At 47.0% G+C, this 26,559-nt stretch overlaps 1 protein-coding gene across 2 annotated transcripts in view; it reads right to left on the bottom strand.

The window, feature by feature from the left end:
- Positions 1–369: 369 nt before the first annotated feature.
- The window catches only part of CYSTM1 (cysteine rich transmembrane module containing 1), a 68,530-nt gene continuing 42,340 nt past the window's right edge, over positions 370–26,559 (bottom strand). For both annotated transcript variants that reach the window (XM_530843.8, XM_016953935.3), the window contains exon 3: positions 370–855. In XM_530843.8, the coding sequence (XP_530843.3) occupies positions 749–855 (107 nt within the window). In that variant the 3' untranslated portion in view covers positions 370–748. The remainder of the gene's footprint in view (positions 856–26,559) is intronic.

Below are 26,559 nucleotides of genomic sequence, written 5' to 3'. Positions count from 1 at the left end.
AAAAGGCCCTTTCCTAGGCTCTGGGTAAAGGCAGGTGCAAGATGTGGCAAATGCTCCTCCCTGAGCCTATCTCTGAGTGGGACTACGGGGAGAGTAGCTTGGCCGGGAGCCCATGACCCAGCTGGAGAACACCTGGCCCTCAGAACTGGCCTTCTTTGTAGCACCCTCACTGTTTGCATCACCACCAGAATAAAAAGGTAGATTGGCTGCTGGTCATACATTGGATGATGGCCACTAGCTGAGATAGATACCCACATTTTATAAGCCTCAGTGAGCAGATGAGTAGTTAGTTAGACATGGTAACAGTCCAGGAGACAAGCACAGACTCCAGGTAGCTTAGCTTAGACCTGGAATCATTTAGACAGACAGTTGAGCTTTGGACAAATTTATTGAAACATATAGGCTGTTAGCAGAGAAATCATTCCATGATTGATGTGTTACATTTGGCCACTACCTTGAATGTATAATTTAAAAATTATAAATATTTTTCACAACTAAGCCTTTGGCCAAAAAAGTCATTTAGCACATCTTTAAAGATCAATAAGAAATGGATTTTGGACATTAAAAAGATCAAGTCACTGAATTAAACAGTAGCAACCCCCACTAATCTAGAATCCCATAGTGCTGAAGGTAGAGGTGTCTGTGCAAAGCTAGTCATTTGTTAACAGCAATCAGAAGAGATGGGGGCAGGCACACCTGTCAGAGGTGGCAGCAGAGCTGGCAGGACAGGACGGCTGGGCTGGTCTGGTCAGGTGAGCATGTCCCAGAGACAGCAGCAACAGAGAGCCGTCCAGCAGGCTGTGAGGCAGGTGGATGGTCCTAGCTCATCTCTTCTTTGGTCTTCTACCACATACACTGGAGGGAGAAGAGGGAAGAGGGTGAGAATGGACTGGTGCAAACCCCAGGCCCTGCAAAGTTAGCCTCCCAGGACCACAGGAAGGCTACAGCAGGGGAAAACTATTGAGCAGACTGGTGAAACCGTGTTCCTGCCATTGCTGCTGCTGAATGGAAGGAGGATGGCTCAGCTCAGCTGCTTTCTCCCTCCTGCCACTCCAGACTCAGGACGCCCTCACCCTCACAGGGACAAGTACTAGAGAACTTGCAGAATGGCCCCATGCCAAGGCAACCAGAGTTGGCCAACCCTACTTGGTTTGTAAACCAGGTAGCATGTCGTCCCCCCTGGAGGGGAACTGGGGGTCATTTCTTGGGATACAGCTGACCCATCACCCAAGAATAACAGGAAAGGGAATTAAAATCTCCTTTTAAAGGGGGGCTTTAAACCCTTAAAGAATAATCAAGAGCCCTGGTTTTTCATTCCTGGGCAATACACAATTTCAGAATGTGCCCCCAACCTCTATACCTTGACATAAACGATGAAGGAAGGCAGGGATGAAAACCTGGCTGAGTGGGATGGGGCGGCTGGAGCCTGTGTGGTGTCTTCCTGAGCCTAGCATGCTCACTTTTCCTCCAAATGGAGTTGGAAACCTGAGCCCTGTCATGGCCAAGTGCTCTATCGAGAGATCTGAGTGCTAAACAAATCCATAGGTCAAGAAGGACCCCAACTACCCACTACTTGTTAGCTGATTTGCAGCATTAGCTTCTCTTCCCATAAGGACATATTTTAAATGGCTGCTAGTCAATCTGTGGCCACTGAAAATCTCAAAACAACCACTGTCATCAAACTCATAAGCAGTAAGCATTTCACTTTTCCAAAGTTCATGAATGCATGAATGTTATCAATTAAGCCAGTCCTTTAGGGGTTTTCTTTCAGTTTTCTTGTGTTTTGTATCTGTTTTTAGACCTCTCTCGGCAGCGCCTCTCTCTGGAGCCTGGTGTCATTGCTATTACAGGGCATGCTGAGTGGGTTAGTAGGGAGATTTTCCAGGTCCTCCCATTGTATCAGCTGCCCTCTACTGCACGGACATATTCCTTTTCCTTCTCCTATGGCACAGGTTTAATCCTAGTCCACTTGCATTTGGCTCCACTCAGCAGCACAGGTCTGGGTCTAGATGCCCTTCACCAGGAAAGCCTGCTCAGAGGGAGAGGATGAATGGCTCATTTATTCTGAGGCCTCCTAAGGTCAAGTACCTGATTTCGTCTTCACAGCAACCCTGAGGTAGATACTACCATCATTCCCACTTCACAGGCAAGGAATTCGAGGCTTAGAGAGCTTAAGTCTCTCGTTCAAGCACATGCGACGAGGCAGAGGCAAGGGCAGGATCCGAACCCAGGCCTTTATGGCTCTAAAGCCTCTGGCAAGCCAGGCTTGCTCATACCCAACTGGGATGGAAAAGGGATCAGAAAGAGAACAGAGGTGACTGGGGCTACAGCAAAGTCGTCTCTCACATCCAGCCAGAGCCTACCCTACCCACTGAAGCCTGGCCACCCCAGGCCCTGGGGTCACTGCAGCAGGAAAGCCCCAGGCAGAGTGTCCCTTCCATCTGCCTGGATGGCCTGCCCACCCCGGGATCCTGCATGGGCAGCTCTGGACAGGGAAACCAGAATACAATGGCATGCAGATCCCCTTGAATAACCCCTTCCCTGTGCTCTCCCTGTCACAGGATTGGCTCGCCTGCCCTTGGGACAGAAAGCCCCTCCCCTGCTAGCTCTGGAAATAGCCTGCTTGATTCATGTGCAGGCCATCCCTGGGCTTCAGGCCAGAGACTCAGCTGGAGGCTGGCTGCAGTGGGAGGGGCCTCACAGGCTCTCTTAAGTTACCATTTATTGAGGTATTCACAAGTGCCAGGCCCTGTGCTGAGGGCTTTCTGGACATGGGGCCACTCAGTCTTCATGACCGCCGTGTGGGGCATGGGCATCAGGACATCAGTCAGTCTCCTCACTGCTTCCCCTTCTCCCCAGCCTCCAGAGACAGGGCTGAGGCGGTGGCCATGCCTTTCTCACCTGTCAGAGCCCCTGAACCTCAGGCAGCTTAACTGGGGAAATAAAAACGTCCTAGTCTTGCTTGCTCCACCTTTTTCCTCCAGTTTAATCAGGTTCGTTCTTGCCAGGGCTTTCACATAACATACTTGGAAACGTGGGGATCTAGGGACTTTGAGCTCATTACTCCCAGGCAGTGCTGACAGAGGTTAGAAACAGCAGCTACAAAATGGAGGACTTCAAACCAGAGGGCTGTGACAGCCATGACAGGGGCGTTGAGTGCCCACACATAACTTAGAAACCCGCGTCACTTATTTCCTGGAGCACCAAGTTTCCCAAAAGCCTTAGGACCTTTTCACCTTTAGCTGAGGACAGAATCTCTGCTCCTGGGCTGTTGGGAGGATGGGCAATGGGGAGTAGCGCGGGTCTGGAGGTGGGAGTGACCTGCGTTTTCCTTGCTTCAGTCGCCCAAAGCAGGGATGACTAGCGCAGGAGAAACCCCCAAGGCAGCCCTCACAGTTCTTCAGAGCACCTGCGGTGGGGCCCAGAAATTTTACAACTGCATCTTCTAGGTGCAGGGTTCAGGGTACTGCATCTCCAGAGGGTGCACTGAGCTGCACAGCCTAGTCTCTGCCCCAGGATCCCCACCCACCCCAGGGCCTCACCATTCCTGGCATTCTGCTCTGCTACCATCCCCGTTGCTCCCCACTTCCCAATGGGGGACTCTGCCTGAGAACTCGTGCACTCTCCTGGCTGGCACCCCATGCTACCTGGGTCCTGGGCCACTCAGTACTTGAAGCCCGGGGCCCTCTGTGCACTGAGGCTTAGCTGGCAGTGCGAGTCACCCAGCAGGAGCTGTGGCAGAGGTGGCCCCAACCCAGGTGTTTCACAACCAGAGATGGGCCATCCTGGCAACTGCCTCCTCTACAGCCAAGCAGAAGACAAAAAGCAGGCAGAACTATGGTTACGTAAGATGTTAAACTGTTTACAGAAACTACCATCTCGGCAATTCTTCTCTCAATTTCTGTAATTGGAATGCTATTTAAAAATATAAACCTTTTTAAAAAGACGGAAAAAAGGGAGAGGGGTTAAAAGAGCAGTGGGGGGTGCTGGGATGGTAACAGGCACCACCTTTCTGGGCACGTTGGTAGCAGTCAGTGCCCAACCTGGGAAGAGGTTCTGGTGCCTGCTGTGGCTGCTCAGATTGAGCTGCTTCTTGGAGATCAAGTGCCCCCCTGTGGCCAGTCTAGGGACCGGAGCTGGGTTCCAGCTCCTGACGCGGGCAGGGTCTTAAGGACTGGCTTCCTTCCATAAGCATCAGCGCCAAAAGGCTCGTCCCTCATTCGCTATCTAGTGTCTCAGACCACCCTATTCAACCAGCCCCAGAGAAGAAGGGACTATTCCTAGGGGACTACAGGTGGAGTGGGGGTCAGGTCCAGGGGACCCTGCACTGGCTTGCCTCTCTTGCCCGCAGTCAGCCCTTTGAATCAACCCTCAGTATTCTCAGCCCCAGTCTGATGTGGGGCCTGCAGAGGGGCAGGCACCCAGAGCTTTGCCACATGGATGCAAACACAAGTGTGGGGTGGGGAACATGCAGGGAGAGGTGCGTGAGCACACAGATGTGACCCAGGAGCCCAGGCTAGGTCAGAAAGGCCCAGGAAGCCCTGGGTCTCAGGTGCGCAGCAGCTTTGGGAAGAGCTGAGCAGTTTCTGGCAGGGGCACCTCCCACCTTCTTGCCTTCAAGCTGGAAGCAGAAAAGATAGATGGACGATGCCAGGCCTGTCCAACAAGCCCTGGGGTCTTCTCCAGGGCCACCAGTGCCCACTGCCACTTTGGCCACCAGACACACCAACCAGTAGTCCCCTTGGTCCCAGGATCTAGGACTACTGTATTGTACATTCCCAGAGGTGACATTCACATGGGCTACTCAGAAACCTGGTTCCGGGTAGTCAATGGGCAAGTGGGGCTCCAGTTTCCATAGAGGTCAGGGCAGGGATGACCTGCAGGAAATGTGAGTATAGGCCTTCTCAGGTGAAGGCTCCAATTCTCAGTCAGCCCCATTCTGGCATCTGAAACCTTCATCTGCATGGCTGGGACTTTGTAAATGATTAATCGAGTGCCTTGATATGGTAATTGAGCCTTATTAGGTCCTTCTTGTTTTTGCAAGTGTCTGTACCAGTCCCAACCCAAGAGAGCTAGGCGGGAAAGGCAAACAGAAAGACCAGAGCCTCCCAGAGGGTTCTGATGCCTGCAGCCTTCTTGCTCCAGGAGTAAGGAAGCAGCACCGTGGCCCCTTATCACCCAGACCAGCGATGGGCACCCAGGGCTGGCCCTCAACTGCTAAGACAACTACAATCACCACACCTTCCAAAAAGTGCCACCAGGGGAGATGATGGCTTTGCCAGGGGCAGGAGGACCTGTAGTTTGCTCAACTGCCCTTGCCCCGCATTGGGCATCTAGACCGACAGAAGGAGGCCAACCAGCCTTCCGGGAGGTTTCAAAGGATCCACAATAGCCCTTTACTGCTCAGATGCAGAGGTAGGAAGGGAAGGGAAAATCTTTAAGCATTTTCCCAATAAGTAAAAACGTCAAGACAGCCATGAGACGGCTCCTGCAGGGGCAGAGAGAGAGAAGATTCAACTTGCTATGGTTTCAGTTCAGCTTTCCTTGGATGTGCAAGTGCAGTGGCATCGTTTACTACCCAGCGCAAAGGGGCTACACTGATGAGAACAAAATGTCCTAAAGGCAATGCCACTGTGCCTCTGTTCAAGGCCAGTGAGTAAGTACCAGGTCCGTGTGCTGAGTGGGAGAGTGATAGGGCGAAGGATGACCAGGAACAGCAGAGGGACCAGCCCAGCTTCTGTCCTTCCAGGGAATATCTGGGCAGAGGCAATCAAGGGTCTGTAGTTTTCATCAGACTGTTTGAAGGGTAAGATAGGAGAAGGTAGGAACCTCTTCCATTTTCCCCTTCTTATACAGGGAGGTGGATATGGAGCTGACAGAATCAGCACAGCCTTGGCCCAGGCTCCACAACAGCAGCTGCCTTTGCCTACTAAGCTCAGAGCCTTCCCTGGGCCTCCCGAGCCTCTCTTCCTGCCCTACTCCTCCTTCCTCCTTTTCCTGCAGCTTCAGCTCTGGCCTGGCTTTTCTGTGAAGCTTAGTCCCAAGATACCCACTCCAAGGTGAAGTAGACCAGGAGCTGGCCAACCAACTCACCCACCAAGGTGTGTCTCACCTGACTGCAGCCCAACCCAACAAGCATTCAGGCTGCCATTGCTCTCCAGACAGGTGCGGGCGTTTACATGGATTGGTCTGGAAAGGGTGAGGGCTTGCCGAGCTGTGGATGGGTCCTTGCTTGTAGGTCTTCAGAAGTGCATTTGCCACCATCCTGAAGTGGCATCCTGGGAGGGAGGCTGCCCCTGGACAAAACCAAGCAGCTATCCCAGGGCCAAGACCAAGCCCTCTGAGAAACTGATGAAGCCTAGGGAACCCCAGGTGAATGAATCATCTCATTCACCCCCAATCAGTCCTGTGAACAGTAGACCCAATAACACAGTTTTTGGAAAAACAACAAAATCTATCTAGTAGATATGGACATGCTGGACCAGCCTGACAAGGCTGCACCACCAGCACTGCCTGTGGTCTCATCCTTGGGCAAGACCTGCTAGGCTACCAGGACAGGGTTGACTGTAGATAGAGACAATTGAGAACTTCCCAGATGCCAGGACTACAGTCTGAACTGCCTTGGGGACCACCTTGGCCAGTCATTTTTTGGTAAGAGGATGCTGAGCTCAAAGAAGGGAAATAAGTTGACTGAGGTCACATAGTGAATTAGAGGCAGGTCCTGGCCTGTCACCACACCCTCCTGCCTTCTGGCCCAGTGCTCACTGCACAAGATCAGGCTCGCTTCAAATCAGACAGCATCTTGGCTGCATGTGACCTGAAATGTGGCTATGCATCAAGGGAATGAAAGGCCTCCCTATTCTCTGTGCCCCAGTTCTCCTTCTAAATCCAAGATCTGTGTGTTAGGTCCAGATCTAGGTTTCTCCTTGTTCAGAGTGTCCCAAGGAGAGTCAGGGCCCATCGCCTCAGAATGACCTGGTCCAACAGTCAATTGAGATATGGAGTGAACTCTGTCCACAGTCACAACATCCGAGTGAATGCCCCTCAGCCACCACCCGCCACACTTCCACCTTCCACATGAGGGTGCGGGAGAAGGAGTGGCTGCGGAGGAGCCTGAGCAAGGCATGTGTGAGGGAACGCCCGGGTGCGTGTCATCCTCCCTCGTGTGTAACTCAGCTCCAGTGCTGGATGCTGACAATTCCTGGGCAAGTGGCTGGAGACCCAGAAGTGCTTGGTATTTTCCAGTAAAGACCATGTTACTCTACAAGAAGGTTATCACCCCATTTAAATAAAATAGAGAAAATGAGAGCTTTTAAAAAACTATGACCAACAAAAGAAGAGGTTAAAACCAGGGCCCACTTTCCCCATGTCCCTGCCACCAACTTGGGAGTTGGGCAGACCTGAGCCGAGGTCCTGGCTCTGTTCTTCCAGAGCTGGATGATTTCAAGTAAGACACTTGACCTCTCTGAGCCTCTGCTTCCTCTCCTACAGGATGGGAAGGAAGACAGAGTTGTACAGCTACTGCCTTAGATAACACAGGAAAATGTTGTAATGAGAACAAAGTTAATATCATTAAGACAGGTCAAAAATACAAGCTCTCAATTTAGAGAGGAAAGTTTCATCGTGGCGTTTCTTAAATAGTGAGATCATATAGTACATTTCAAATGCTATTTTTCATAATTTTCTAGGCCATTGTCTATGTTTACAGCACTGCTAAAGAACCGAGGTGCCTGCCGTGCTGGTGCAGCGTGTACATTCCTGTTTGCTGGTCCAGGTGCATGTACAAAGCTTGGTCTTGCAAAACATCATACAGTGAGCAATCCAAGCCACAAGACTGCAGGGACGCGCACATCCACAGAAATGCCACAAGGTAACTGTGGGGCTCAATAGCTTGTTGTGGACAGGATGGGTTCTATCCAGATGAGTTTATAAAAGATGAAAGACGTACAGATAATAATTTAAGTCAGACTTAAATAATTCACTTTATTTTTGTAAACCTGAGGAGAAAACCAAGAGCTTCTCATACTGGTGAGAGACGGAAATAAAAAAGGGAATCTCAAATAGTTTATGGGGGCAATGTCCTCTTTTCTGTTACACAAGACTTTAGCAAGCAATCTTCCACACCCTGAGGGGAAGACAAGCCTTAGAAACAAACTGTTTTGTATTTGGCTTAGAGTAGACAGCAGTTTTACTTTGATCTTGACACCAGCCAGATTTGGTGGGGGACTGAAGGGCAGTAATGGGGAAGAGTACTCGGGACAGGATGAGTGCATAAGCAGTTCCTCAGCACCCACTCTTCTGCTAGAGTCTTGTAATGCCACTGCCTCAGATAGACCAAAGGACCACGGTGTGAGCTGGGGAAGATGTCACTGTCAAGATCAAAGCGTAGGAAGGGGCTGACAAGTATGAGAAGCCCCAAAATACACTTGAGAAGAGGACAAAATGTTTTTCTGGGCTGGGTGCGGTGGCTCACGCCTGTAATCCCAGCACTTTGGGAGGCTGAGGTGGGCGGATCATGAGGTCAGAAGATCGAGACCATCCTGGCTAACACCGTGAAACCCCGTCTCTACTGAAAATACAAAAAATTAGCCAGACATGGTGGCGGGCGCCTGTAGTCCCAGCTACTCAGGAGGCTGAGGCAGGAGAATGGCGTGAATCCAGGAGGCGGAGCTTGCAGTGAGCCAAGATCGCACCACTGCACTCCAGCCTGGGCGACAGAGTGAGACTCCATCTCAAAAAAAAAAAAAAGGAAAGTTTTTCTGGTGCTGAAGACCCAATGTCATGGGTGACATTACTACAGTAGGAGGAGGAAGCAGTTCATTATATCATGACATATATCATGAACATATCCCTAATGCAGCTTTTGGAGGAATAATTATGAATGAGGCTGGCTGGGCTTGGTGGCTCAAACCTGTAATCCCAGCACTTTGGGAGGCTGAGGCAGACGGATAACCTGAGGTCAGGAGTTCAAGACCAGCCTGGCCAACATGGCAAAACCCCATCTCTACTAAAAAGTACAAATATTAGCCAGGCGGTGGCGGGCGCCTGTAATCCCAGCTACTTAGGAGGCTGAGGCAGGAGAATCGCTTGAACCCTGGAGGTGGAGGTTGCAGTAAGCCGAGATCGCGCCACTGAACTCCAAGTTCACCCTGCCTGGGCAAGGGTGAGACTCCATCTCAAAAAAAAAAAAAAATTATGAATGAGGCTGATATACCAGTCAGAAGAAATTAAGGAAAATCTAGAGAAAAAACCTAATCATGCCTAGTACATGACAGTTCTATGACCCTGTGATGACGGTGTAAAGACCTCGAGGGAGGGAGGATTTTCCAATGGCAGCAAACAGTGTATGATCTTGCTCATGACCTGCTCAGAAGTGAGGCACAGGAAGACCACGGTTGTGAATGATGGTGGCTGACCTGACTCAGAGCATAACCCGGCCCACAAGTCCCTCAACATACTGGCCATCTTGTAATGGCTGTTCCTACCCAATTTAATGAATAGTATACCTCATTTACTGCCAACTTCCAAAGACACCAATGTAATCATACACTAGGGGCTTTAACTGTGGAATAATTACAACCCAGCAAATGAATGGGCAGGCTGCCTGCCATCATTAAAGGTTATGGCATGTAAGGGTGAGCAACCAATCCCACTTAAATACCCATTAGGCCCCATGATGATCTATAGATTCAATGCAATTTCAATAAAAATCCCAACAGGAGTTTTTAATAGATAAAGATAAACAAATTCTAAAATTTATGGAAAGGAAAGAGAACTAAAATGACTAAAATGAAGATTTAACATAAAGCTACAGTAGTCAAGATAACCGGTTAATGGTATTGGCAAACAGACACATAGATCAAAGGAATGGAATGAAGAAGACAATAATAGACCCACATGAACATGGCTAACTGGTTTGACACATAAGCAAAGGCAATTCATTGGAGAAAGCATTTTGAAAAATATTGGTATGGCATGCAGAACACCTCACAAAACCCCTCAGCTATTTTAAACCTCACATTTTATACAAAAACTAACCCCAAGTGGATTATAGATCTCAATGAAAAACATAAAACTGTAAAATATTTTAAAGAAAACATAGAAAAGCATCTTCATGACCTGGGGTTAGACAAAGAGTCCTTAGACTGACACCAAAAACGTGATAAAATAAAAAATTGATAAACTGGACTTAATCACAATGAAAACTTTTGCTCCATGGATGACACGGTTAAGGGGATGAAAAGATAGGCTACAGACGCAGAGAAAATATGTGCAAATCACAGCCAACAGAGGACTTGTATCTAAAATTTATAACAACTCTCAAAAGTCCACAGTAAGAAAACAACCCAATTTGAAAGTGGATAAAAGACTTGAAAAAACACTTCACCAAAGAGGATATACGGAGAGCAAATATGCACATGACTTCATCACTAACTATTAGGAAAACACAAATTAAAACCACAATGAGATGCCACTACATACAATCAGAATGGCTAAAATAAAAATTGCTGACAATATCAAGTACTGGCAAAGATGCAGAGCCACCGGAACTCTCATTCGTTACTGATAGGAACGCACGATGCCAAAGCCACTTTGGAAAAGAGTAGCAGTTTCTTAAGCCTATCATATGATCCAGAAATTCCACTCCTGGGTATTCAGCTTAGAGAAATGAAAACTTAGGTTCACACAAAAACCTGAACATCAATGTTTATAGCAGATGGATTCATAATCACCCAGAGGTAGAAACAACCCAAATGGTCCTTCAACAGGTGAATGAATAACTGGGGTACCTCTAATACAATGGAATACTTCTCAGCAATAAAGTATCCACAGATCCTCATAGAATACACCAGCAGTTAACACACTGATGATTTTGCTCGCAAGGCAGTATCCCGGAATGACATTCCAGGGCAAAACCTAACCATCCCAAATCTCCCGTGGCCAAATGCACTGCAAAATCCCAAAGACCAGGGGCTTTCAAATGTATTCCTCAGGCCCCTAAGCTTTCATAAAAAGTAGGGGGTGGTTCCTCTTTGCCTCAACCACAGCAATTCTATAGTATCTATTTTCCAGACTGGAGTTGCATGTAGAGTTTCCTTTCAAAAGATGTATATTAGCAAAATCTGTAATGGTGGTCATGAAAGATCTAGACTGTTGCTACTGTTCAGAAGGACCTCCCCAGGGCATGGATGGTCATCTGTTTGGTTATCTATGTGCTGGACCCTCCAGCAGCTACCGCAGAGGACATAGTCTTCTTGAGGAACAATGTCTCCTCTGTTCAGGCTCAAAGCTGAGTGACATTAGCCTGACTCCCTTACTTGATGTCTAACCTTTTTGGAACTCAATGTTTTGTTAGCATGCTTCTGTCCAGTTTAGTGGAGGTTCCTAGCCTTCCTGCCTCAGCTAGTTCTTTGCACCTGTGAGCTTGCCTGTTCCATGCTTACACACATGTCTGCCTTTCTCCAGGCCTGAGGAGCCCTGTCTTCTAGTTCCAAGCAGTCTTGTCTTTCCTTCTGTTGATTTCCTTCACAGAACAAGAACTGGAGAAAAGTCCACCTCCTCAGTGAAAACAGTGTAGACACTTTTGCGTTCTCACCTTACCTAATCTCTCAGCAACATTTGATGTTACTAATCAATCCTCTCTTCCCAATACATCTTCACTCAGCTCTCAGGACATCCCATTCTCCTAGCTTTCTCTCTCTGACTCCTTTGCAGATCCATCCAGAATTCCTTAAAGCTCAGCCCTACACTGCCATCTTTCCTTTTCCCTCCATATTTCCATCCAAGTTGATCTTACTCACGGCCACAGTTTCAATGATCATCAACATGCCAAGGCTCTCCACATTGACATCTCTAGCCCAACCTCTCCTCCAAGCTTCAGGTTTATATACAATTGCTTACCTGACAGCTCCACTTGAATGTCTCATAGATACTTTGAAACCTCAAACTAACTCAGTTTGTTCTCTCTCTCAACCAATCATGATTCCTTTCTCTTGTTCCCAACCTCTGTAAACACCACCACCAGGCACCCAGTTCCAGTCAGAAACCCAGAAGTCATCCCTGACTCTTACCTTCTTCCTCAATGTCCATATCCAATCCATCACCAAGTCCGGTTGATTTTACTTCCCAATATCTCAAATGCATTCATTTCTCTCCATAATCACCATGTGTACCTGTGCCCCCTTCCAAACCACTCTCCACACAGAAGCCAAAGGGATTTCTTAAAAATGCAAATGTGATATCATCCCTTTGCTTAATATCCTTCAACAGCTTCCCATTACTCACAAGACAAATACCAAAATCCTTAACTTGGGCTATGAGCCTCCATCTTGTTCCTGCCTGTTTCTCAACTGCTCCTAATGTCCCCTTGCGGCCTATGACACCAATTTCCTTTTCCACTTTATCAAATGAGCCACCATCTTTCCTGCCATTGGGCCTTGGCACCTGCTGTTCCTACACTTTTGCCTATTGACATCTATACATCTTTCAGATCTTAGCTCACTTCACTGCCTTGGGGAAGCCTTCTTGGACTGTGCCAGATTGTTCCCCTTTTGTATGTTTTCATGGCATTATGTCTCTTCTCTTCAAAGGGAAGTATGATGTCAATTATTACCTGTGGGTTTATTTAATGTCTGGTTCCCTCCCTAGAGTATAAGCCCTGCAAAAGCAGGGATTGGGGGTTTGTTCTGTGTGGTCTGTCACCTGACACTCTGGAGCTACGTTTACGGAATCCATGATTGTCTCTGTAGAACCCTGGTGGTTTCCCTGGAGCATGCATAGGACAGACTGAAGAACTGCTCCCCTCACAGCTGAACTGCCCCCAAGGGAATGGTGTGACAAAGATGGGCTAAAATTTTCTAATGTGTGATCCCAATGGAATGAATAAATTATTTCCACCAAGTAATAAATGTAACATTTTAAAAAAGTAATCTATTCACAGTAACATTAAAATTATACCTGGAGAAAAATCTAATTTTAAAAACCAATAAAAATATGCGAGAACTATGTGAAGAAAATTTTAAGACTTAAAGGACATAAAAAGAAGACAAAAATAAATTGAGAGATTACTTGTTCATGGTGGGAAGACAATATTGTAAATATGTCAACTCTTTCACCAATTACTTGATAAATTACATGCTGTTCCAATCAAAGCCAAACATGGTTTTCTGTAGAAACTAACACACATTCTAAAATGCAGATGAAAGAGTAAAAGGCCGAGAAAGCCAAGAAAATTACGAAAAAGAATAAGAGGTATGTGTTTATGCACATGCTGGTGGAAGGAGGGTACACATCACACCAGATTCCTGATTCTAGCTCATATTCTAATTCGTATATGGGAACGTGGTATATGACAAATCTCATCTCAGATTAATAGGGAAAGGACTGAAACTGTGCCCCAAAGATTAAAGACACCAATCCCTAACAGAGTTTACAAGATGGCAGTCAAGAAACAACTTGCTGAAACACTGAAACGCCTCTGCTTATGAGGCAAAAGAACTGAGTGAAATCTGTTAGAACCAATATGGCCAGCTGGAGTTTGGACAGAATGAGCCTGCTGATGATGTCACAGTCTGAATTTTCACTGCATGTTTCATGCTAACCCCTCCCCTGAATTTGCATATGGGATCCAAGAGGTAGCATGAAGAGATTATTGTACACGCCCCAGGACTTTCCAAACCTCTTCTTTCCTTCCATCAACCATCTCTCATCCTGGAATCCACCCCTCTAACCTTTTCTAATAAAATTACTGCCTTAAAGCCAGGACAGGGAGACAGATTTGAGCTGGAATCCTGTCTCCTTGTTAACTTATAATAAAAGCATTTCTTTTCTCAAAAACCCAGTGTCATGGAATTGGCTTCTAGCACATCAGGCAGTGAGCCCCTTTTGCTTGGTAACAGGATGATCTAATTAATACATGCAGCTGGAACTACCAAGATGGAAAAAGAAAACTAGAATCTTATCCTACACCCATGATAAAAAATAAATTCAGGGCCAGGTGCGCGGTGGCTTACGCCTGTAATCCCAGCACTTTGGGAGGCTGAGATGGATGGATCACCTGAGGTCAGGAGTTTGAGACCATACTGACCAACATGGTGAAACCCCTGTCTCTACTAAAAATACAAAAATTAGCTGGGCATGGTGGTGCATGCCTGTAGTTCCAGCTACTTGGGAGGCTGAGGCAAGAGAATCCCTTGAACCCAGGAGGCAGAGGCTGCAGTGAGCCGAGATCGTGACACTGCACTCCAGCTTGGGTGACAGAGCAATACCTCATTTCAAAAAATAAAATAAAAATGCAAAATTAGCTGGGTGTGGTGGCACATGCCTGTAATCCCAGCTACTTGGGAGGCTGAGGCAGGAGAATCGCTTGAACCAGGGAGGCGGAGGTTGCAGTGAGCCAAGATCATGCCATTGCACTCCAACCTGGGCAACAAGAGCAAAACTAGGTCTCAAAAAAATAAATAAATACATAAATAAATAGATAAATAAATAAATCAGGTGGACTAATGACTATATCTGAAACATTTTTAGAAGAAAATATAGACTTATTTTTATGAGCTTGGAATAGAAAATGAGTTTTCAAAGACTAAACCATACAAAGCACGAGGGAAAGATGATAAACATGACTTCTAAAATTTCTCATACTAGAAAATACACCATAAAAAGATTAAGAGAGGCCAAGTATGGTGGCTCACACCTGCAATCCCAGCACTTTGGATCTCAGGTGGATCGCTTAAATTCAGGAGTTCAAGACCAGCCTGGAAAACATGGCAAAACCCTGTCTCTATTAAAAAGATACAAAAATTAGCAGGGTATGGTGGCGCATGCCTGTAATCCCAGCTACTTGGGAGGCTGAGGCACAAGAATTGCTTGAACCCAGGAGGTAAAGGTTGCAGTGAGATGAGATCACGCCACTGCACTCCAGCCTGGGTAACAGAGCAAGACTCCATTCCAAAAAAAAAGAGAGTCAGATAGGAAGAAGATATTTACACACCCATAAAACAGACAAATATTAGTGGATAGAATATATAGAAATTCTCTACAAATCAGTAAGACAAACCAACAGAAAAGACAGGCTAAGAATATGTATAATCAATTCACAAGATATGTACAAACTGCCCAAAACTTATATGTTTATGTTCAAGGTCACTAGTAATCAGGGAAAGCAAATTAGTGAGATACCATTTCACACCTATGAAAGGTGCTAAAATTTAAAAATCTGTGAGTTATTTTCAAAGAAAGAAGAAAATGGAAATTGTGCAACAGTAGTTGTTTATTCCAGTAACAGGAGGTAGCAGGGCTGTAGGGAAATACTCGGATCTTAGCTGCTCAGTTCAAGTTGTCCAGGAGGCAGCAGCAGCAGAGAGCAGCCCAGCAAGCAGCCAGGACTGCCTGACACCCGCTGTCCATCTTCCTTTCCCGTTCTATCACGTACACTGTTGAAGGGGGTGCAGGGTGGGCAGAGGAGAGAGAGACCCAGTCAGAGGGGACTTGGAGTGGCAGCATGCTGGTAGAACTTACCACACTCTGCAGACTGGTTCTGTCTAGATTGTTAGCTCCACAAGGGCAGGGCAGGGGCCAAGCTGATCTGGTTCACTGCGCTTTCCCTGTTTCAGTGTCTGGCACACATCAGGTACTCAGCAGCTATCAGACCACTGTTCCTGCCACCTCTCCTCCAAGCTGACCAGGAAACCCAACCCAGTACTTTATTTGTTGCTTGTCCAAAGTGATCCAATTCTCAATGCAACCCTTGCCCTGAGCCCCACCCCTGAAGCCTGCCCTGATATGGCAGGCACCGACGGAAATCTTTACATATGATTTCATTTAATCCTCCCAACAGCTCTGTATTACTATCATCATTTTATAACTCTCATACACTGTTAGCAGGAGTGGGAATGGACAGAATCTCTTTGAAGGAGAATTTAGGGAGAAGGGGAGAGACAACAACTGCAACCCAGAAAATTTGTATCTGGAATTTATCCTGCAGAAATAATTGTCCCAGCGTTCAGGGATCTATGTAAAGTATGGTTGTTGCTGCATCAAAATAACCCCAAACTAGCCTTAATGTCTATCAGGTGAGTCCAGTTGGGTAAATTAAAGCACACCACATAATAGACTACTACTAAAAGAACCAGGTGGTTCTTCCACGTGACCAATAATTTAAGGGATGAAAGCAAGGTCTAGAGCAGTGCATCTATTTTATTTGTACAATAAGAAGGATATACACACAAATACACACACACATTTCTGAAATATACAAGAACTTAAAGGTCAGGGTGTGGAGAGAGGTGGAGGTTTTCACTTTGCTTTTACATTTTTCTCAAATCCAGGCTCGTCTGATTCCAATGCCACACTCAAAGCTGCTCCTGGGGGTCCTCATGGCAGAAGGGTGGGGCCTAGCTAGTTTTAGAATGCCTTGGATCTCTTCAAGCGTCTATTTCAACTGCTCTAAGATAGTTCCGGGGGCTTTAGGGGCAGTGGGCACTGACCAATCTGGGCTCCTAGCCCCAGTGGCCCCATCCTCAGTCCTGGGCTGCCTTCCTAAGTCACTGTTACCTAGACACCTCACATGGTCCAACTCCCCACAACCATGCTCCTCTTATAGCCTGACCTGGCACCTCCTAACCCATAGTTCCACCTATCAAATATGCCTTAAATCCAATTCTGTCTCCTCTCAGGCCCTGCAGCCTCTGAGTTCTAGGCTAGCACCAGGACTTCTGCTGGGCAAACCTGGCAAGTAGGGGATGCTATCAAATCACAACTCCCCCTCCAAGGAGCTCAAACCAGAGAGGACCCCTACACACTGCTGCAATTCCTAGGGCTGAGCCCCTATTAACCCTCTCCCCCCTGCCCATGCAAGATCCCAAACAGCTCATTAAGGCTTCTTTTGCAACCCCTGGCCCTTCACACCAGGTGGAAGTACTTCAGAATTTACCAAATCAACCCCAGCCTCTTCTCTTGGGGTTTGGGAAGGTACTCAGGAGCCCACCTGAGCCAGGTTCTGGGGAAGATGGCATCAAGGGAGCAGGCGCCATTGGTCTCTGCCTATGCACAGCCTTGAGGATTCCATGATGCTCCAGGGGCCACCTCCAGGTCCCTAACCAGCCCTCTGGCTCCCCTCACCCCAGTGAGTGTGAACATCCATCATACTCCGCTTTCTCCTCTCACTTCCTCAGCAGAGCCCCTCCACTCTTGACTCCCACACTGCTGCTCTCCACCTCTGCCAGTCAGCGACCTCAGCAGCACCAGGACCCTTGTCAGGAACTTCAGCGTCTACTCAGCTGACCCTTGGTAGTGCCCACCCCACCCCTTGGCCTTCTCTCAGCATCAGCAATACTGTCACTGGGCTCATCTTTTCCTGTGTCCTGGAAATATCCCCTCCACATTTTTTTTTTTTGAGACAGAGTATCACTCTTGTTGCCCAGGCTGGAGTACAAGGGTGCAATCTCGGCTCACTGCAACCTCTGCCTCCCAGGTTCAAGTGATTATCCTGCCTCAGCCTCCCAAGTAGCTGGGATTACAGGCATGCGCCATCACATCTGGCTAATTTATATATTTATATATAAATATATAATATTTAGTATATAATATATATTTATATTATATATTATATATTAATATATATATATTTTTTATAGAGACGGGGTTTCACCATGTTTGCCAGGCTGGTCTCGAACTCCTGACCTCAAGTGATCCGCCTACCTTGGCCTCCCAAAGTGCTGGGATTATAGATGTGAGCCACCGCGCCCAGCCCAGAATAGGAATTTTAATAAAATATCAAGCTGAATTTAAATATAGGGTCATCTACTCACTGGCCATGTAACCTTGGACAGGTAATAACTTCTCCAACCCTCAGTTTCTTCTGCTATAAAACAGGAATAATATTAGTAATCTATACCCCATCATAGGGTTGCTGGGAAAATGAAGAGATTATGCATGTAAAATGCTGGGCACAGTGCTTCGCACATTGGAAAGCATTCAGTAAATGCTCACTGATGTTATTACTATTATTCAAATGCCTATGACCTTTCAGGCAGACCCCTCCCCTGACCAAAAGCGGGCCTCTTGTAGACAGGGAGAAAGAAGAGGAGGTGTTTACCCATTCTGGGAAGAAGCCTCAGAAATAAACAGGAGGCTGGGAGTCAGAGTCACAGGCTATTCTAGGAGCAAGGGGCCTGCAAGATCAGTTAGCCCCTCACTGTAGAGAGGAGGTAACGGAGTTCCAGTGCAAGGGATGGATATGCCCAAAGCCACTCAGAGAGAAGAGGAAGAGCAGAACAGAGCCAGATCTCTATCTCCAGTAGATTCACGGAAGGAAAATACAAGAATGCTGGGGAGGGGACTGCCAGGAACTGAAGGCCCTGCCTAAGCACACCTTCCTTCACTCCAGCTCACACACAGACATGAACAGTCCCCATCAGTTTTCCTTTGGCCTCAACTAACTACATGACATCAGAGCCAAGGTTCAAAGTCAGGGAAACCGGTCACATCTTTGGGAAGTATGACTAGGAAGCCCAGGCAGAGCTCAGGGCTGGGCAGCTTCCAAGTCAGAGGATGTGGAGTTTGTATACTGAGCCTGGGACAGAAGAGAAACATATGGGACATGGGAACAATCAGGATGGCAGCCAGAGGCTGGAGTCCAGGGGCCACAGACACCTCCTGTATCCTGACTGCCAGGCCCAGGCCCATGCCTGGTAACAACCCCTTCCCCAACTCCCTCCCACTGATTGAAGGCCTAAACAACCCAGGCACTGTGGTCACCCCAGCAGGAATCCCCACAGTGGGATTCACCTGTATCTGCCTACATCACCTGCCAGTCCTAGCGTTCCACTGATCCTGAATGGGCAGTGACACCTATGTAGGAAAACAGTTTGTTGCATGGCAAGAAAGACACCATCTTTTTTATTTTTATTTTTTAGAGAGAGGGTCTTGCTCTATTACCCAGGCTGAAGTGCAGTGGCATGATCATAACTCACCTCAGCGTCAAACTTCTGGGCTCAAGCAATCCTTTAACCTCTGCTTCCCAAGTAGCTAGGACAACAGGTGCATGTCACCACACCTGGCTAATTTTTAAAATTTTTTGTAGAGACAGGGTCTTGCTATGTTGTCCATGCTGGTCTTCAACTCCTGGCCTCAAGCCATCCTCCTGCTTGGTTTCCCAAAGTGCTGGGATTACAGGCATGAGCCACTGTGCCTGGTATGACACCATCTTGAAGTGAAACCACGATGACTGATGTATTCCCATAGCATAGACAACTCCTTATAAAAACACAATGCCAGGCTGGGCATGATGGCCCACACCTGTAATCCCAGTGCTTTGGGAGGCTGAGGCGGGAGGATCCCTTGAATTAACGAGTTCAAGACTGGCCTGGGCAATAAAGTGAGACTCCATCTCTACAAAAAAATTTTTAAGTAGCTGAGTGTGGTGGCTCATGCCTGTAGCCCCAGCTATTCAGGAGGCTGAAGCAGGAGGATTGCTTGAGCCCAGGAGTTTGAGGCTGCAGTGAGTCATGATCACACCACCACATTCCAGCCCAAGTGACAGAGAAAGACCCTGTCTCCAAAAATAAAAGAAAAAAAGAAACAATGCCTATTGCATAAATAACCTCTAGTGAAGATATTTGTCTAATCTTCCTAGAGTTTTGTAAGAAAGTCTGCGGCAGCTGGGCATGGTGGCTCACGTATGTAATCCCAGCACTTTGGGAGGCCGAGGCGGGCGGATCACCTGAGGTCAGGAGTTCGAGACCAGCCTGACCAACATGGAGAAACCCCATCTCTACTAAAAATACAAAATTAGCTGGGTGTGGTGGCACATGCCTGTAATCCCAGCTACTCGAGAGGCTGAGGCAGGAGAATCGCTTGAACCCGGGAGGCAGAGGTTGCGGTGAGCCGAGATTTCGCCACTGCACTCCAGCCTGGGCAACAAGAACGAAACTCCGTCTCAAAAAAACAAACAAACAAAAAAATAAACTCTGAGGCATGACCAGCTATACATGTGTTTACCCTAAAAGCTTGCTATTTAAATAATACTTTCTGGAGAGTACGTACAGGGATCCACCCTGCCTCCACCTGAGACATTGCTTCTGTTCTTAAGTCCCTATTAAATGTTTCTTTCTGAGAAACTGGATGTGTCAGCCTCTCAGCTCCCTCAGCCTTTGGGGGTCGATCTGTATATAGCTGGCTCACCCTGGAACAACTTGTGAGCATAGACACCAGCCACCCTCCAGGAACTGGCTGCATACACTTTGAACAACCTCTTTGTTCTTCTCTCCCTGCCAGAGGAATGGCTTGCCTACCCCAGTGCAGCAAAGTGCCCCCTCGCCTCATATCAGCTCCGGAAATAGCTGCCTGATTCATGAGCAGGCCCCTCCCAGGGTGTAGGCCAGGGACCCAGCTGAAAGCTGGGTTACTGTGTGAAGAGCTCTTATTCCACACCCCACATAGATCTCTGTTCTTCTGGGAAGGATCTGATCTGCTGTCTGGCAAACTCCCGCCTTTGTCCTCCAGCATCCGGAAAATAAGGTAACCATCAGGGTAATGAAATGGCAGCCGCAGTACTAAGCATGTACTGATCCTTTTTGTCAGCTCATCCCAGCGCAGACCCAGCTGACATTCCCTCCTCTTCCCGGTTTTGCCCATGACTTGGGCTGTCCCCTTCACCTTTCCAAACCTCAGTATCAACATCTGTAAAAAGCAGGGTTGACAGTGGTGTCTACAGTAAGGTCCCAAAGATGAAAATGCCTTGACAACAAAATATTGTTTGATCCTTCCCACTCCCTGCCCCAGGGGCCATGTGCCAGAGCAGGAGAAGGCACCATCAGCCCTGAGAAGAGCAGAAGAGAAAAGTAGCAGAGGATGTCCTCCTCCTCCTCCTTCTCCTTTGCAGCATCTCACTGGATCCTACCCAGAACCTGGGAGCTCTAGGTGGTTCCTCCAAGAGGTCTTCCTGACCTACCCCATTAAGGGTCTTTCTGACTCTGAATTCCTGCCAGCACACTGTAATTGCAATCATTCAAAAACAGCCTTAGAAATATCAAGCAGTCCTTAAGAATACAGCACTGAGGCAGAGATGGGCTCAAGGTGAGTATCTAGATGAAAAAGGCAGACTACAGGCCAGGATATGTACAGTGTCCAGAAGAACAGAGTTTTGGGGGTAAGAATAGGAGACTTTTATTCTGTATGCCCGTGATGTTTTCCTTTTTACTTCTGCTATTAGAATAGAACAAAGAAAATAGGACTGTCTCAGAAGTGGCTGGCTTATTGTCAGTGTTTCCATATTCCCTAACTAGACTCTAAGTTCCTAAAGTGCAGGGTACAGGCTTTCTCCACATGCTGCCCCTACAGGGCCTGAGACACAGGGAGGGAAGGCTGGCTGGGAACTATGAGCAGCACCAACATCCTTCTAGGCAGGGGCAGATGGCTACAGTGGGCAGTCCCTGCCTCACTCACAAGAGCCACATGGCCCACAGTCTAGGTCCTCACCACGTCATGAGTTCAAAGTCTACCAGTACACTGGAACTGATCTCAGTATTTTTAGTTATGCAGTAGTTTGAGTTGGCTCATTTGTGAATCTAGAGAATTGCTAGGAAGAAATTAACACAGAGAATAATCACATGCCCATTAAGACAAGAGTTTCACAACCAGCCATCTCTACTTCCTAAGTGGCCTGGCAAATACAGATGGACACTGGCTCAAGGAAGCCAATTATCACCCAAGTGTGTCCTTAGCTGGTATGGGGAAAAACCGGTCCTGTGCCAAGGCATTTCAGAAATATACTTTCCTAGGAAGTTACACATATGTAATTCCAATAATTCTAAATGTTGTATAAGAATTGGATGAAACAAAAGCAGATTACAAAAACTGGAAGACATGGGGGATAATACCATGCTTGCACAAAGCTGCCATGAGGGGAAGACAAGTGGCTTCAACAGTCTTAGTCATCAGCAGGCTCATGGTTTCAAGTCCTAAGAGCCAGGTCTGGGGACAAGGCCAAAAGCCCAGCTCAACTAGGGTCAGGAAAGAGAAGGGTCAAAGTCATTAAGAGCCCACGCCACTAGAGCAAGCTGGCGGTAGTAAGGCGCACTGCCTAGTCCAGTGCCCACCAATAAGTGACAAGGGTGCCTCCACAATCATAAGGAAGTGGCCAGCTGAAATGTGGTCAATGAAAGGGGATATATCAAACTGGAATTATAAAATGTTGTGAAAGCCTATCAAATATCAAAATGAAGTCTGATATTATGAGTGTCCAGTGATAGTTATGCTGGAGTCTAAAATTAGATGGTAAGTAAAGCTGACTTTTGCTCAGCAGAGAACGGTGATTCATCAGAAACTGATCTTCAAAGACATCTTGCTCCTTGTGCTTTAAACCCTTACCCAGATGAATTGAAAGTAGGGACTTGAACAGATATTTGTACACCCATGTTTGCAGCAGCAGTATTTAGAAACATAGTCAAAAGGTGGAAGCAACCCAAGTGTCAATGGATAAACGAAATGTGGTATAAATATGCAATGAATATTATTCAGTCTAAAAAAGGAAGGAAATCCTGACACACGCTACAGCATGGATGAATCTTGAGGACATTGTGCTAAGTGAAATAAGCCAGTCCAGAAGGACAAATACTATATGATTCCACTTATATGAGGTACTCAGTGTAGTCAAATTCATAGACATGGAAAGTAGAATGGTGGTTGCTAGGGGCTGGAGGTAGGAGAAAATGGTGAGTTGTTGTTCAACCGGGACACAGTTTCAGTTTGGGAAGATGAAAAGAGTTTTGGAGATGAGTGGTGGTGACGGTTGCACAACAATATGAATGTACTTAATGCCAATGAATTGTACATTAAAAATGGTTAAAATGGCAAATTTTATGAGAATTTTATCACATACATAAAAACCTGCATTATTTTTTTCTTTTCTCAAGAGACAGGGTCTTGCTGTGTCACCCAGTCTGGAGTGCAGTGGTGCAATCATAGCTCACGGTAACCTCGAACTCCTAGACTGAAGTGATCCTTCTGCTTCAGCCTCCTAAATAGCTAAGAAACTTGCATTCTTTAATCCTCTGTTTATACATGAGAATTCCAGGACACTTCAACACTTGGGGAAAAAGACACCAGAGCTGAGCTTCACAGCAGGCAAAACTCTGTACGTTGGTGGCTCAGGATGTTCTGTCCCAGCAGCAGCTTCAGTTCTCTTTGGTTTGGTAGCATGAATCAATCCTGCAGGCCCCTGGGGCCAGCCTGGACTCCAGCCAGCCAGAGACACCTCATGGTCACAAAACAGTAAGTCCACTCTGCCTGCCTGTGTGCCCACCTGCCCTCCTGCTTGAAGACTCTTCTAGACTGCTCCAACTATATCTCACATCCAGCAAATGTGCTGAAGGAGAAAGAAGCTGCTGTTGCTGACACTTAGCTCAGTCTCCTTCCCACCTCACATGCTCACTTTGCATTTTCCTGACACAGCCAACCCTGCAGAGGAGTCCAGAAACAAGAGACATCATCCCTGACTCAGGCAGCTCACAGACCACTTGAAAAGAAGACAAAGACCCATCTCAGGAAGCTCACAGCCACATGCCAAACTGGGCAAGACCAATTATAAACACAATTAGAACAAAATCATGACAGATCCTTTCAATGAGTTAAGGTGAGAGGAATGTTAATCTTATTACCGCCCTCTCCTCATTTCTCTCTTCTTGCACTGCTAGAAGAAAATTCAATAAACGATGGCTAGTGAGTGGCTCACCAAGAAATGGGCATCATCTTAGATGGGCCCTGGCTGCCACAGCCAGCCCTAATAGCCCTGGCTTCTGACTGATAGGGCCATCATGGCCTGACAGTCCCTTGCCCTCAGGATGGAACCGTGGTTAGGGTGATTAATGCATGAACTGTTATTTCATACCCTGCTGAGCAGCAAGAATGATGCTTGAAACCAGGGAAGCATAGAAATAAAGCAAGGAGAGAAAAGGTAAGAGTGAAACAGAGATAGGAAATGACTTAGAAACCAAAAACCCCCAGTGTCAGTGGCCCTTGAATATAAGACAACTACTGCCATGATTTTAGAAGGCTAAACAGAAATCAGGGAAATGATTTCCTCCTCGTTTTCAGGCACTGGGTTACAGAAAAAAAAATAGAGAGGTTACTTTGAGCGGAGCTGGCTCTTTGGAACTTGCCCAAATGGGCAGAGATCACCAAGGAGGTAGCTGTTGGGTTTTTCCAATTAGTGTCCAGGCACAGGCAGGCACAGACTACTCTGTTATCGTCAATGTTAGCCTGATTCACATTGAGTGCTGGCCCAGGAGTCTCATTCAAATAGTACTTGCTGCATTTTCTAAGAAGGTAAACACTGCCATATCATTTTTACTGAACATAAAACGTGTTTTATCTTAGGTATACAGACCATAACTGGCTTCAAAAGGTACCAGATTCCTGTGTTACTGATTAACAGCTCCAGGAGATATATTTATGCAAAGCACCGCAGGTTGTTTTCTTTTTCTACTGCCAGGCTTAATTTTATGACAGTAAAAACAATAGTGTTTTCTCCTGAATGCACCTCAGTTTAGAGGCTGGTACACAGTGAGTTCCGAGGTCAGGGATGGGACAGGATGACCATTCTCAATGAATGTGGTGAGAAGGTAATTCGGGGGCAACCCTCACTTGTAAGGACTGTCTCCCACCCCTTCCCTCTACTACCTGCAGCACACTGCCCACTATTTCAGAGAAACAAAGGCCATTCCTTGTAGATTTGCAAAGAACTGTGCAGGGTGCCTGGGCTATGCCAAATTATCCACCACAATTCCTGCGTTTCGTAACACTGTTTTGTAACACAAGCTGACATCCACCTAGAATCAAGGGCAAATGGTCCTGAAAATCCCCACTTTACCCACTGAGATGTGATTATTTGGCAAATGTGAGGCTAGAGACTTCACCAGCAGAGAAAAGGAGACAGAAGTGGTGGCCTGGCTTGTACGACTGTAACTAGGACTCTGGCCCTGGAAGACAGGGCCAGAGTTTAGGGAAACAACTCCCTTCCATGGTGAACTCTATCAGGCTTGGCCAGCTTGTCACTGAAGCCAGATTTAAAAAGTCTCCACAATCATGACCAGCCTCTTGCCATGAAAACTGTAAGGTGGAAAACTAAGTAAGGTTGGCCTTGTAGATGGAGCAGGTATGTAGGGACCCTCCAAAAATACGCTAGGAGGGCCAGAGGGCATCTGATTTCACCCCATCCGGTAGAGTTCAGCTGCCAAAGCGGTGGTTTTATTTACAGCACTACCAATTTGGAGAACTAAGAGATAGAGCAGAAGGACTCTCAGCAAACTCCAAAAGCCCAGTATATAGCACAGTTGACTTAGGGTACCCTCCTGGATAGTATGTTTGCAATGCTGCTGTCATCATCTGTCCATATCACAGCACAAGCAGACCAAATCCCTTGGGCCTGGCAGCCCACCAAGGAACATAGGGCAAAAGCAAAGAAAGGCAGTGCTAGAGTTGGGACACCCTAGGGTCCAACCTCAGTGCCACTTTGAGGGTGTGACAGCCTCTTCCAGCTTTAGTTTCCTTACCTGTAAAATAGGGATGAGATTAGCACCTATTCCCTTATTGGGTTCTTCAAGAACTTGATGAGTTAATCCACATAGGCCAGTGCCTAGTATACAGCGGGTATTCTGTATACTCTAGCTGCTACTATTGCTCCCAAGACAGAGACCTGAAGGACAGAAGGCAGGGCTTCCCGATCGCTAAGACACCTGGAAGCAACATGGGCATTACATAGAACTGGTACACCCTACAGACAGTTGCATTTTACACAATGAACTGGAGTCTTTTTGAAAAATGAACAAGAGACATGGAAATGGGAAAAAAAAGAGGTGTCTGTTTATCTAAGGTACTGCCTTAGTCCAACTCCCTGTGGATGCTAGGCTCTAAAGTGATAATCCAGGAGGGCCAGGGGTACTGCCTCCTAATGATATTCACAACCACAGCCATCCTTATTACCACACCGACCATATCGGCTAGCTGGAGCGGGCTATCACCAAGAACCTTTCTACCAACTCTCACAGTCACCACTTTTCTCCCATGATTGAACAGGGAAATGGAAATGGTCCTATTTAGCAATTCCTTTTGACCTCCAAGATAAACCCTGGGGACCCTCAGCTCCTAATTTTATCTGGATGAAAATGTTGAGGACTGCAATGCCACTTATCACTGTATGCTCACAGCCTACCACAGGGCACTCAGTAGGCCTGGCACACAGGAGACACTAAATGAATGAGTGGATGGACAAATAACCTGTCTTGTACTCCTTACCTCAGTTGGAAAAACCTGTCTTATTAAGAAACTGCAGATATGGGCTTAGCTAGTGACACTCTGAAGCAACTGCAAAGCACTGATAAGGAAAAATATGAGACCCAATTGCTCTCAAGTTCTTAAGAAAGGGAGTCACTCCACTTCTGTCAGGTCAACCCCTTCAGAAGAGATCTTGGCATACTCTGAATTTTCTAGAAAGGGGCTGAGGGTAGTCCTTGATATCAGGGGAATAATCTGCCTGGAGAAGATCTTGGAAGAGAATCA

The sequence above is a fragment of the Pan troglodytes genome, chromosome 4 (assembly GCF_028858775.2).
Source record: "Pan troglodytes isolate AG18354 chromosome 4, NHGRI_mPanTro3-v2.0_pri, whole genome shotgun sequence".
NCBI lineage: Eukaryota > Metazoa > Chordata > Mammalia > Primates > Hominidae > Pan > Pan troglodytes.
The sequence above is the reverse complement of the archived record's forward strand: the minus strand, read 5'-3'. Positions and strand labels throughout refer to the sequence as shown.